At 41.4% G+C, this 13,293-nt stretch overlaps 1 protein-coding gene across 2 annotated transcripts in view; it reads right to left on the reverse strand.

The window, feature by feature from the left end:
- Nucleotides 1-3,746: 3,746 nt before the first annotated feature.
- The window catches only part of ube2f (ubiquitin-conjugating enzyme E2F (putative)), a 53,836-nt gene continuing 44,289 nt past the window's right edge, over nucleotides 3,747-13,293 (reverse strand). The window contains exons 10-11 of one of the 2 annotated variants that reach the window (XR_005608676.1): nucleotides 6,912-7,501; nucleotides 3,747-6,452 (exon numbers count right to left, since the gene is read on the reverse strand). Coding sequence is in view for 1 of the 2 variants with exons in the window: in XM_031746676.2 (XP_031602536.1) it covers nucleotides 7,451-7,501 (51 nt within the window). In the remaining variant the exon portion in view is untranslated. Of the gene's footprint in view, nucleotides 7,502-13,293 lie in introns of both variants that reach the window. The other variant, XM_031746676.2, reaches the window with a different exon arrangement.

A 13,293-nucleotide genomic window follows, 5' to 3' on the forward strand; every position in this document is an offset into this window, starting at 1 on the left:
TCCATGAACAGGCCACGGAGAGTGATGAAGAGTATTTTTTTAAAATACACCAAAAAAGTAACACTGGTTATTGGTTTACCAGATATCATTGATTTTACCACTGAAGCCACCGTCAGTGTCTCTGCTCCGACAAAACAGAACTGTGTTGTGAAAACTCACGTGATAACTAATGAATACTAATAGGTCACATAGTCAGGGTGTTAATGGGTGTCACGGCCGGTCTGTGCCACAGAGACTTTTTACTTGAGTTTTCCTCACAGTGCTCCAGCCCAGTGCTGAAATTTTGTTCAGAACCAGTGAGCGGTAAATAGCTGAAGAAATGAGATACAGCTTGGAAACAGCTAGAAGCAGCGAGCGTGGCCGACGAGCGGAAGTTTGCACGCAGCTGAGTGATGGAAAGACAGAGAAGCAGCAGAGAAATAAGCAGCTGACACCGAACGCCCACCAGGTCACCAACACAAACGCACAGAGATGGACAGAGAAAACAAACACGCACAACACTCACATTTACAGAGAATTAAGAAACAAAGAAAATGACACAACTCTCTGACATCTCTTAATCTCCAGCGTCGGTGCTGACTGACATTAGCAATAACCTGCAATTTTCTCCCCGCACTCTATACGAGTGTGTCCGCACTGACCTGCCTTCCATATTTAGACAAAACTTTTACTCTGCTGCACGTAATGTGCTGCAGATGCTGCAGACAGCCAGAAAAATGAGAAGGCAAAAAAAAACAAAAAGTAAAAAAATAATGGTACTGCCACTGAAAGGGGAGAAAAATGATATTTTGTTCTGGAACAGCCACCATAAGATAACCTGATGTGCATGTCAGCAGGAAGTGAGAGAGCGCGCATAGGTAGATAATGATCCTGTTCAGACTGTTCTTCAGTGAGTGCCTAAAAATAAAAACCACTGGGAATTGCTCTGATGTAACCCCTGAACCTCCCGTGCCCTTCAGCGAATGCACACACAGGAAACTCACACTGGATGCTGATGGGCGCAAATACAATTTACATCCTCTGATTATCTTGTCTGCTACACTGGCTTCACTGCATATCTTGGGATCGGATCGCTGCATCTGTTGTTGCTGTTTGGAAGAGGAGGGAAAGAGGAGAGATGTGAAGTAATTGTGTGTGTGGGTGAGAGATGCCGGGAGATGAGGAGGAAAAGAAGGGATATCAAACTTCAGCTCTGACAGGATTTTCAGTTTAGATAAACATGAGCGCCCGTGGCTTCACGCGTGAATTACTTCAGACACACAAGCGTGACATATGAGGAGGAACGCTTGGTTTAACTGTTGATTATCCGACAAAGTTTTTTTTTTTTTTATTCTTCAGCGCTGGTTTTAACTAGAAATGGAGCAGTTGTTAGGTAATATGTAATGCCCTTAAAACTACAGCTTCTGCTCAGGTAGTGAGGTTCAATTACATAACAAGCAACAGCATCACTCAGCTGAAAAGCCACAGAGTAAAAGACAAATTAATTCAAAAGTACCTAACACCATTTAACGCTACAATGTACCACAGGGACACTGGTGATAATCATGAATTATCTGGATCTGGAGTGAATGCATGCAGTTTAATCCTCTAAGTTATCTATAATCTTTAAAAGTAGAGTAACTGCACAAATTATTTCTGATTTGGTATTTCATTTCACATGTAGTGTACATTTATATCAATATATATTTTCCTATACAGCACAGTTGATTAACCAAGTTGTTATTCTTTTATGACTCATTTCCTCATAAAATGTTAGGTATTTAAATTTAATTCAACATATTTTTATTTATATTGAACTAAATCACAGTATCAGGTAATGTTATCAGGTAAAGACCCTACAATAATAATAAAACAGAGAAAACTGCAGCAATCAGACGACCTCCCTATGAGCACTTGGTGAAAGTGGGAATGAAAAACTCCTATTTAACAGGAATCTCTGGGTTGAAGGGAGGAAGACAGGACAAAAGATACACTGTGGAGGCGATAAATAATAATGAATGAAACTGAATTATAATTAGTACAGTTAAGTTGTATTATAGGATATTTTAGTCAGACAGTACTTAGTAATACTTTATTCTTGATTTGATGCACACGCTTTACTGCATTTTACATACACGATAGGCTACACTGTCATTGGACATTTTATTAGGTACACCTTGCTTGCAGAGTGAACCCATCATCATTAATTAAACCAGTTTGATATGAGTTCACTTTGTGACTTTATCCTGTAATCAGCCATTAAATGACAGGTACACTGTGGTCATACACAACGCACATGGTCAGCAATGATGCTCAGTTGGTACTAAAGGACCCCAAAGTGTGCAAAGTAAATATTTCCCCATACCACCAGCCTGAACTGTGGATGTAAGACAGGATGGAGCGGTGCTTTTATGGTGTTCTGACCTAACTGTGATCCTGCCATCCGAATGTCGCAGCAAAAATTGATGAGCCTGTACAAATTGTAGCCTCAGCTTCCTGTTCTTAGCTGACAGGAGCGGCACCTGGTGCGATCCTCTGCTGCTGTAGCCCATCTGTTGAAGGTTTGATGTACCTTGGTGGTAATGAGCAGTTATTTGAGTTACTGTTGCCTTCCTATCAGCTCGAAGCAGGCTGACCATCATCCTCTGACCTCTGGCATCAACAAGGCATTTTCTCCCAGAGAACTGCTGCTCGCTGGACTTTACCACCACTGCATTGAGTTAAAGTATCCAGTGAGTGTGATTTGAATAGGAATCAGACCAACCAATCACTGGAGCCCATTAATCTCCACATGGTGGAGTCCACATGGTTTCAAGTTCCCCATTAATTTTTTTTTGCATTATTTATTTAGTATTTAATCATTTACAGTCGGCTATTTAAGGATATGGAAACATCTGCTTAAAGATAATTGAGCGTGGTTGGAGAGGACTCTATTGGTTAGATTATATCCAGGCTGAACAGTCACTGTAGGTGAGCGGGGCCTGGAATACCCAAGGAACTGGAGAAATATGATTTATAGCACTCAGCCTTCTCATTATTTGGTTGAGGCTGTCAGCTGTCACTGCACACACAGGAAATCCACGAGGCTGCATAGCCACAGGGCATGGGAACAGTGCGACTGTGCATCCTCCAAAACCCGGCGTAATGACAGGCTGTGGGGATGACTGACAGACGTCAGCACTGTCTGCCTCCCTTTTCCACCCAAGTCAAAGCTTTGAAAGGCTGACGGTTGTGTGCTGAAGGTACACTTCATGTGCATGTATGCACAAATGTGTAAGAAGCAAATGTACAGAAGGAAAAAAGCAGCAAACACAAATACATTTAATATTTTTTGTAAACACTCAAAAAATTTTGTTACTCCTTTTATTCATTTACTCCACATTTTTATTTAAAGGACCTTTCAATGCTTTTTTTTCCCTTCAAATTGCATATTTGTAAAGTGAAGAATCACTTGCGATACCTGTGATACCCACTCGCAGGTTTTATCTCACCTTAGAGCTTCCTTTATTTCCAGACATGCTCAGTTTGGGTTAGCCTGATAACAGAACTACAACCACAGAATGGGCGGTACACAGAAGCAATTATGTACACATATAATTACTTTGTTAATGGTCAGCCTCAAGCAGCCACTTAACTAGTGTCACAGTCAATGGTTGGAGACAGCAGCGCGGCAGCAGTTAAAATAATTATTCTTCGTGAAGTGACACAGACACAGCACACGTCACCGAACGCTCGATCAACACAAGAAACAAGACACGTTAGTTTCATTTATATACTCTTTAATATACCTTAAAAAAATGGATATACAATCTGAGAAAGAAAACGTCGAGGATCTGAAGAAGAACAGATTGTTAATCTCGTTCCTCTGGCCCTGGAGTTAAACTGAAGCAAAGACATTTCCAGAGAAACATCCGAAAAAGAGGAGGAAACAACCCAAAATTACCTCCAACACCACAAACTGCCAAACTAAAGGACACCGATAACAAGATCTCCAACAGCAAGCAAAAGTTTTATTAAGGCCAAGAAAAAGCACTGAGTGTTGGGCTGAGGCAAAAACTACTGTGACAATTTGTTGCCAATTAATGAACTTTAAGGACAGAAGCGTAAGGTAGCCAGATTTGGGACTGCTTTCACTTTTTTTTAAACTCCTGGGTCTTTTATTTTGGCAGTCAGGTGTTTGTGTTGTTCTGTTTGTTAAGAAAATAAAAATGATCTGAGCTGATGAATCCAGATTTTATAAAAGAAGGGAAAGAGGAAACCAGAGCATGCTAACAAGTCACATCGTCTCCACAAATCACACTGTAACTGCCCACACACACACACACACACACACACACACACACACACACACACACACACACACACCAGAAGCACAAACTGTCATTTTTGTTAATCTTACACGCACACTTCCTACACAAAAATTCAATCTTCTGCCTCTACATTTCTACATCCTCGGTAAACTGCATCACTCGCACAGAGACTTTTTCCTCATGCAGACGTGAAAACAAAGCTGAACGGGTGAAAACAGGCGATGCTTGCAGACTCAAACCGGAGGCACAGCGATAGCCAAGGCCGGGCAACAGCCACTCACAGACATATGCACTCTGACACATAAAAACACAATCACTAGCCAAAACCCACAGCAGCAGAGGTTCATGGAGACATTATCTGGTTAGTCCAGAATTCCTAGCGGCCATCCCACAAAGCATAATCTGCTCTAGTCAACCGAGAGGCGCCAATACAGTTTAACTAGTTAACTAGCACTCGAGGTAGCAATTTAATCCAGTGTCAAACATGCCAACTGCCTCAAGAGCGTTTCCCACCAAATCTGTGCAGTTTTTTTTTCCTCCTCACTTTTCCCAGTTTTGACTGTGACCACGCCTGCAGAGCTCCACACATTTATTAGACCCCGACCCAGGGTAAGGTTTACGCCACTGCTGCTCTAAATTAAAAGTATTAGTTTCTGTAATGCTTAATCGTGCAGTACGCACAAGATCTTTAATCAAAATTAGATTTTTAAATGGTAAAATACAATTATTATGATCCCTGAAATTTTAATTTCCTGTTTCACAAAAATGCTGAAAAAAAGAAAATCACAATTATTATTTTTTTTATTAAGATGCCAAATTACAAATTACATTTTTGCCGTTGAAGGTTACTTCTCAGAGAAGTCCCGTGCTGCGGCTCAAATTCAGGGATAAAATGTAAAATCAGTTTGTTTTTGCAAAGAAAAAAAACACATTTTTGACAGAATTCTCAAATATTTGTGATTTCTGTTTTTATGACAGTTGTTCTAATAGCTTTGTTAAGTACTGCACTTTGATAGATTTCATGGATGGCCAGAACGACGCCTTCCTGCCGTCTAACAGATCTAAAGCCACTCACATTAGCTAGCTGGTTAGCTAGTAATCCTGCTAGCATGTCAGATTACTCACCATCTTGCCATCTGTTTTCATGCAATCTGGAAACCCGCCTGCTGATGCAGCTGCTTGAACCAGCATCCAACTCTTCTGGGCTTCTGATGTACCCAGTGGAGATATATTTGGGCCAAGGGTTCATATTCTTTTGGCCAGTTATGGTTTACACCTGCCTGCAACTACAGCCTGCTCACCAATCAGATCAACTCTGACTACAAGCAATAACAGCAGACTCTGCACGTCTGTATGCAGATATCATTTACAGAGTAGTCTTTATGAACCTCTGCTATTGTTTTCTTCACACACATTCAGATAGTGAAATCATACAGTCCGCTTACAGAGGAGGAGAGACTGGAATAGTGTCGTTTTTAGAAAGACACTGTCAGCTCGGAAATCTCCCTCAGGGAGCAGAACGAGGGGGTTTGTGCAGATCAGTCAAAAACCTCAATTATCGGTTTGGCTCAGCATTGAACAGCGACTATAAAATAAAACTGACTGAGTTTAAAAGTTGTAAGGCTGTTTTCGCACCTACTGATCTTCTGATCTTCACTGGAGACATTTTCACACATGAACTCTGGAGAATGTCAGGACTGTCTGGTGGGATGGGGACACGCAGCACACGGCGGGGGGGTGGGGGGGGCTACGATACACTCTGCAGCTACCAGAGCAGGCAGGAGGGAGTGCTTGCTGTGAATTCACCTGACAGTCACCTGTGCTTCTCTCAGCTCACTTTAAAGATCATTGAAAGGTGGCTGCACGTCTCTCAATAATCTTTGGAAAGGTTCAGAGCTGCAGGGCATGTGGATGGTGACGAAGAACGAACTTGAGTCATTTTAAGTGTTGCTTACGTACATCCAGGAGTTCATTTGGAGTCGTGTTTAAGATTTCCTCCAACTTTTCTGTTGCCAGGTTCTTTACCGTGTTTAGCACTTTGTTGCTTAGTGCTGTTAACAGACTCAGGCTTACGTCATCATTCCTTTAAAACCAGTCGTTGTTTCGCTTACATGAAGAGCCAGCGTGCCAGAGGTTTTGACTGTACCATTTTAACCTCTCCATCTGCAACACAGAAGTTCACATGTGCGTTCACATGTGCGCTCACCTGTGCTCTGTGTGTGTGTGTGTGTGTGTGTGTGTGTGTGTGTGTGTGTGTGTGTGTGTGTGTAGAGACGGATGAAGTAAAAAAGACAAAGAAGTGAAGGGGGCAGTGGTGCAGAGACAAGAGATGAAGCTGAAAACTGAACAGTGCATTTGGCTGTTTTTGTGGCAGTATTTTATGTCACTGGAACTGAAAACACACAGCTGTGTCTGCGTGCATGTGTGTGTGCACGCGTGTGTGTACACATGCAGAGAGAATGACAACAAAATGGGTCAGTGTGGTCATTCACATGCTGTCTAATGGGGCTGGGGGCTGCAGGCTTTCCAACTTTCAACCAATGTGTGTTTTTCATGTGCTCACCTTTTACTGCATGGTGTGACTGTGTGTGTGTGTGTGTGTGTGCATGTTTGTGAACTCACATGCATTTTCGCTTTAGCGACACAAACATGGCAGGCACTGGAACAGAGAACCGACAGTAACAGATAATCTTTCTCTTGAGTCATCAAATTTAAAAATAGCCAAGCGTGACTTGTTGTCTTCTTCAGTTAAACATCACATCCAATTCGATCGCCACGCGGCTCGTTTGTGACGGGCTCGTCAGCGGCGTGACGTCATTCGTGTGTCTTGCCACAACAGACAGACAGTGTGGTCACTGTAACACTTGACCGATTAACTAAAGCGTTATTTTCTCGTGTATGCAAGTCCTCTCTTAAACGTGTGACCATTTTTTTTTTTTTTTTTAATTTCATTCCTGCGATGTGAAGTTTATTGCAACTGGGTGAACAGAAGAGGCGGGGCGTTGCCAGAGCTGTGGTGTCGAGAGGAAGGGGAGTGGTACGAGTCAAAGAGTCAGCTGCTGATTCACACATGTGGGAGGGGAGTTGGCCAAGAGAAGCAGAGGCAAGGTAGAGCAGTTTGGTTAGTTGGTGCAGGCTGCAGGGGATCACCAATGCTTCTATCATCTGGCGTAATGCTTGATGTAATCTTGAACCTTATTCCGAAAGTCCTCCTAAGGACAGAGAAGGTAAGGAGAAGAAACGAGTTAGATGGGAAAACTAGAAGTAACAATGTTGCTGTGTTGCTTTTTCCCCATTTAAAACCAAAAATGGCTAAAAAGCACATAAACACAGATCTAACTGAAGATATTTTAATGCAACTTTTTAGGTCGCTATGCTAGTTTTGGACATAGGACTAGGCTAATCTGAGGGGACACTGCACACATGTGCCGCCACAAAAATCAAGTGTCATTCAATCTGAATTTTACTACACTGAAAACATGCAAATGACTTTTGGCAGATGCAATTAATTTCTTGTTGTACAGTAATGTTATCCTATAAATGCAACATAGATAGGAGTACAGTATGATGCATAAACACGGTTAAACAAGCAACAACAAAAAGATAAATAACAGTCTCTGTTACAAAACTACAATATTAATTTCATCAAATATTACATCTCTTGTAACTATGTATTATGCACAGTATCAGTCCTATGCAGATGTTACACTGCAAGTAAATGTACGTAAAATTGACAAGCACAAAACCCCCAAACAAAAAGAAAAACGTTTATATTCTTACGTCTGCTTGTTTAAAAATGAAATGCTTCTTTAAAAACTAGGTTTCACATTTTTCTCATGTGCCCGAGACGTGGAGCGCTTCACATCTTGATAATAATGACGTCTGTTTCGAGTTGACATTCCTTGCCCATATTCCTTCTGGTCCTTTGTGCCTTCTTCTTTCCTTACCATGTTTTTTTCCCCCCTTTACTCGATCATGCCCCTTCAGGTTATGCTTGACATCATTCCGCCCCCACCCACCATGCACGAATCCTATAAACTCCCCTCTGTCGCTCCTTCGACTCATATCTCCTGGTGGCATCTGGTCCAACCAAGCTGTGTGTGACCTCTACTGTCCATCCTCTGGTTTTTTCTCTCCTCCTCTGCCACCCGCTAGTTTTAGTCACTGTTTAAGTTTTCCATCCTTTACAACAGTTTGACTTTTCTTGCCAACATCCTTTTTATTTTAACTTCTTTTTTCTCCCATTATTCCTTTAAACATTGTTTCAATTTAATTTTATTCAAATAGCTTATACTTCTTTTACATTGTAGAGTAAAAACCTTATAATATTACAGAGAAAAATCTTTCAGCAAGCACTTTGTGACAGTCCAAAGACATTACAAGATGTACACACACACGTACAAACACACACACACACACACACACACACACACACACACACACACACACACACACACACACACACTTTGAGGCTACAGGCTATTAATTTGAGCTGCAGCAGCTTTGCTCTGTTGTGAAAAGGTTTCCTTTATTTGGTCTACACAAGAAAATGCAAGGCCAAGCAAAACTCTTCTGTTAGCTACACACATTATAAATCATAGAAAGTGCTGTAACTGAGGGCGCTGCTCACATATAACAACAAAACAGGGGACATTCTTTACTAGTATTAATGATGATGCAGGTATGACTCTGTGCACAGATTGCTAGCATTTCCCAAGTATGCGGATGTGGGGTAGAAGTTAGGCCCCCCCCCAAAAAGAGTTTAATCTGACTTTGCTTAGGCCCTAAATAGCAGGTTAACCCTACTCTGTTTATTTAAACTATGTGCTACACGCTCACATGGTCTTCTGCTGAATGTATTTTGAGTAAATGATCTTTTTCCCAAAGAACAGCACAAAAATCACTCAGCACAGATGGATTTAATCCATGTCTGCTTTCATCTGGTCATTTTGTTTTGCTATAAATATTTAGCTAGCTTATTTGTGACTAGATTAATACTTGTGCACCCATGGTTCCTAAGCAGCCTCGTCTATCGACCCACTTCTTAAGTCATTTGCCTCTGCTTTTTTTTTTAAACCCATCCACCACCACAGGGTCCTGCCCTTGTCACCGAGTCCCCCTCTTTCACATAAATGTGCCTTGCATTGACAACAACGCTCCGATTTATGCGTCAGGTCGAGCGGTCTGTTGGTTACGCACACATTTCTCTGAGGTTGCTGGGGTACGAACAAGAAATGGAGAGCATGAGAAAATAAAGGGTGAAGGGGAAAGAGACAGAGACAGTCTGTGCACAAACGGGGGAGACACGCATAAATGCTGAAAAGTTGCCAGCAACCATAAAAGAATTGATGACAGCGGTCTGAGAATTGGTCCATGGAGGGATGATGGATCAGCTATTCTCTGTTGAGAGATTACTCCCTTAAGACTTTAATGAATGCAAGAAGAGGAATGAGCACAGTGTGCTGGAGTCTGGGTACCCAAACTGCTTGTTTCTAAGTGAACCTACTATTTCTGTTTATTATATAGATATATATAGATCAGACCGTACTGACTAACATACTCAGCCAGTCACACTGCTTGGCTTGTGATCCCAGCTTAAAAAAAGCAAAGAGAGCTGCTGAGAATGGACAAGACTACAGTAAAAATGGTGAAACTGAAGAGATACAACTAGAGATGCACAAATCAATCAGCCAGGGATCAGAATCACCCTCGACTGGTGAACATCCGAAACGTGTCTGTTTCATGTATTATTTTGCATGAAACGTTGACATTTTCTTGGACTTTAAATGAGTTACAGTTATTAGAAAGAAAACTGGAACCGGCAAAACACACTGAGCCAAGAGGAAATTGGAATGGGCCAAATATATTTCAAAGCTGCCATTACAAAGGTGTAACTTGAAGAATTACTGCACAATAATTATAAACAACTTTTTCTTTTCCATTTATTAAATTTGAACAGCTTGATCCAGGCTTCATTAAGTATACCTAATCAACTACTTGTTAACACAATTATTTAATCAGCCAGTCCCATGGCACTAATTCAGCACACTGACGCATGTAGACACGGTCAAGACGGCCTGCTGAGGTTCAAACCAAAGAGCAGAAGAAAAGTGATTCACATGATGTTGAAGGTGACATGGTTGTTGATGCCAAATGGGCTGATCTGAGTATTCCAGAAACTCCTGACCTGCTGGGATTTTCCCACACAGCCATCACTGGTGTTTACAGAGAATGGTCTGAACAAGGGAAAATATCCAGTTTGCGGCTGTTTACTGGTAGAGACCAGAGGAGAAGAGCTGGACTGCTTCAGGCTAATATGAAGGCAAGAGTAACTCAAAGTAATACTCATTACAACTAAGGTGTACAACCTGATGAGTGGAGGTCACAATGAACTCACGATGAGCTTTGTCCTGAAAGATGGGTACACTGAGGTCATAAAGGGATGGACATGGTCAGTAACAGCACTCGGACAGGCTGTGGTGTTTAAGAGCAGGTCCGACTGTACAGGATGCCAAACCTTGAAGCAGATGGGCCACAACAGCAGAAGACCTCACTGGTCAGCTAAGAACAGGAGCTTGGATGATGGGGCCAGCATTTGGTGTAAATAACATTAAAGCATTGATCTATTCTGTTTCACTTGAACTGTTGGGGCTGGCAGTAGAGGTGAAATCCTGTGGGGGATATTTTATTTACAGTGGTCCCTCGATATAATGCAGTTCACCTTTCGCAGCCTCACTGTTTCGCTGGATTTTTGTCTGCAATTTTGCATAGTTTTTTTTTTTTTTTTTAAATTTTAAACAGTGCATTGTGTTCTGCGTCCTGATCGACTGTAGACCATAGTCAATCTCCTCCGTGCCGTGTCTCCTGTACTGTACAGAATGCGTTCAGCTTGTCAAATTTACATAAATCTTCAGTCACTAGCAGCGTGACTCTGAAGTGCTGTACTGTATGTACGTTTTCTCCCCAACAAAAACAACAATGTTGATGAAACATTTTGCACTGTCACAAAAAGTTGGACTTCTGGACCTGCTAAAGGAAGGCAGAAGTTACCGTATTTGTCAGATTATAAGGCGCATTAAGCGAAACAAAACAGTCAGATGAATCAAACTTTACTCAACTCATTCTTCTTGCTTCCTCTACTTCCGTATCATTGATTCATTAATGTTGAGTTCTCTGGCAGCTGCTCTATTCCCATGTTCTGAACCTGAAAACAGGGTTTGAGCTTTGGTTTCATTCTATAATACTGGACTTATTTTTCTACAAAGGTTTGAACTTTGAGAGAAAAGTGTGAAAATGTTCATGCCTGTCTGAGAAAAGTGTATAAAGTGTGTAGTGAGGGGTTTTACAGCCTTAAAACATCTATAATAACTGTAAAAAATAAAGCTGGTTACTTCGCGGATTTCACCTATTGCGGGTTATTTTTAGAACGTAACTCCAGCGATAAACGAGGGACCACGGTACACACTTTAGGCCCCTTAGGTGGGCTGTGGTGTTTAAACGCTGGCCAGCTGGTACCGAGTGTTGTTACTGACCACGTCCATCCCTTTATGACCTCAGTGTACCCATCTTTCAGGACAAAGCTCATCGTGAGTTCATTGTGACCTCCGCAATCAGCAGATCTAATAGCGCACCTTTGGGATGTGGTGGAATAGAAGGTTTGCATCAGTGATGAGCAGCTAACAGCAGCTGTGTGACGTCACTGTGTCAGTATCATCTCAAAATCTCAGAGGAATGTTTCCAGCATCTTGCTGGAAATCTGTACCACAAAGAATTCAGACAGTTCTGAAGGAAAAAGGATGGGGCAAACTCTGTACTGTAAGGTATACTTAATGAAGTGGCCAGTGACGCATGTATAGACATTAGTATGTCAATCTATCCAAGAACCGCCGACAGAATTCACTAAAGGCTGAAAATGTTACGCTCACAGTTCTCTCTGACTTCTTCTGTTATGATAAAAACCTGCCCATGACACTTAGTGGCTCTTCTTCCTCATTTGGCAGGTGACGTGACATCACAGAGGGGATTAAAAAAAGGCAGATATGTGGTGACAAAATTACACATTAACTGTGGAAGTAAACACAGACAGAGTGCACACAGATTATAAATTACAAACTCTTTGTCAACTGGGTCCAATTAAGATGTCAACACAGATTAGGAAGTTTCTCAGTGGAAGAATAAGAAAACAAAAAAAATCTTAATTAAGCTATCACACAAATATGAGAAACAGGATAAGAGCAACAACTCTATTAAAGACGACTCACAAAAATGGTATGGGTACATTTACATACTTTGACCATATACGTTTCTCTTCCTTTGTTCTCGATTTTTCTCTTACAGCAGAAAATTGGCTGGACTGCAAATGACTCTGAGATTCATTAGATTTAATATTACAAGTGAACTCTGCAGTCGATTAAAAACTTTGTTGGACCGGAGCTTACTTTTCTTGGCTCTGTTTCACCTAGAGAAAGCAATTAACTCTGTTCCTCCAGTGATCTGCACAGGTACTCAAAATATGTACCACCATCAGTGGGAGGGGAATGTAAATTAAACCCCGTGGGTTCAAATGGTCGGTTTAAAATCTGCTAACATATAAAAACTGAGCAACTGAGAGCCTCAGGATATATCAGGTAAGCAGACTATGAAGGAAAAATATGTCAAAGTGAAGAGCGATGTGAAAAGAGAAAAGTAAAGAAAGGACAGCAAACAGAGATGACATGCATCGAATTAGCCAACTGTTCCCAGTCGTCTTTTTAAACATGTAAAAAATAGGTTAAAAAAAACTGCAAAGAAGGAAGAAAAGCAGAATGAAGAACCAGGCACGTGTTAAAATCATGCTCTAAGCTTCTGTAGTGAATCCACTTGTGTGCACTAATCAAGGATTTCAGTACCCTCGATCATTCTTTGCTGCATATAAATGTGATTTGATATCTCGCTGGTATAACCTGGAAGTGTGAAATAAACTCCCAGGTATCCCCCTCTCTCTCTCTGCACCTACTCAGCTCAG

The sequence above is a fragment of the Oreochromis aureus genome, linkage group 16 (assembly GCF_013358895.1).
Source record: "Oreochromis aureus strain Israel breed Guangdong linkage group 16, ZZ_aureus, whole genome shotgun sequence".
In the NCBI taxonomy this organism is placed as follows: Eukaryota; Metazoa; Chordata; class Actinopteri; order Cichliformes; family Cichlidae; genus Oreochromis; species Oreochromis aureus.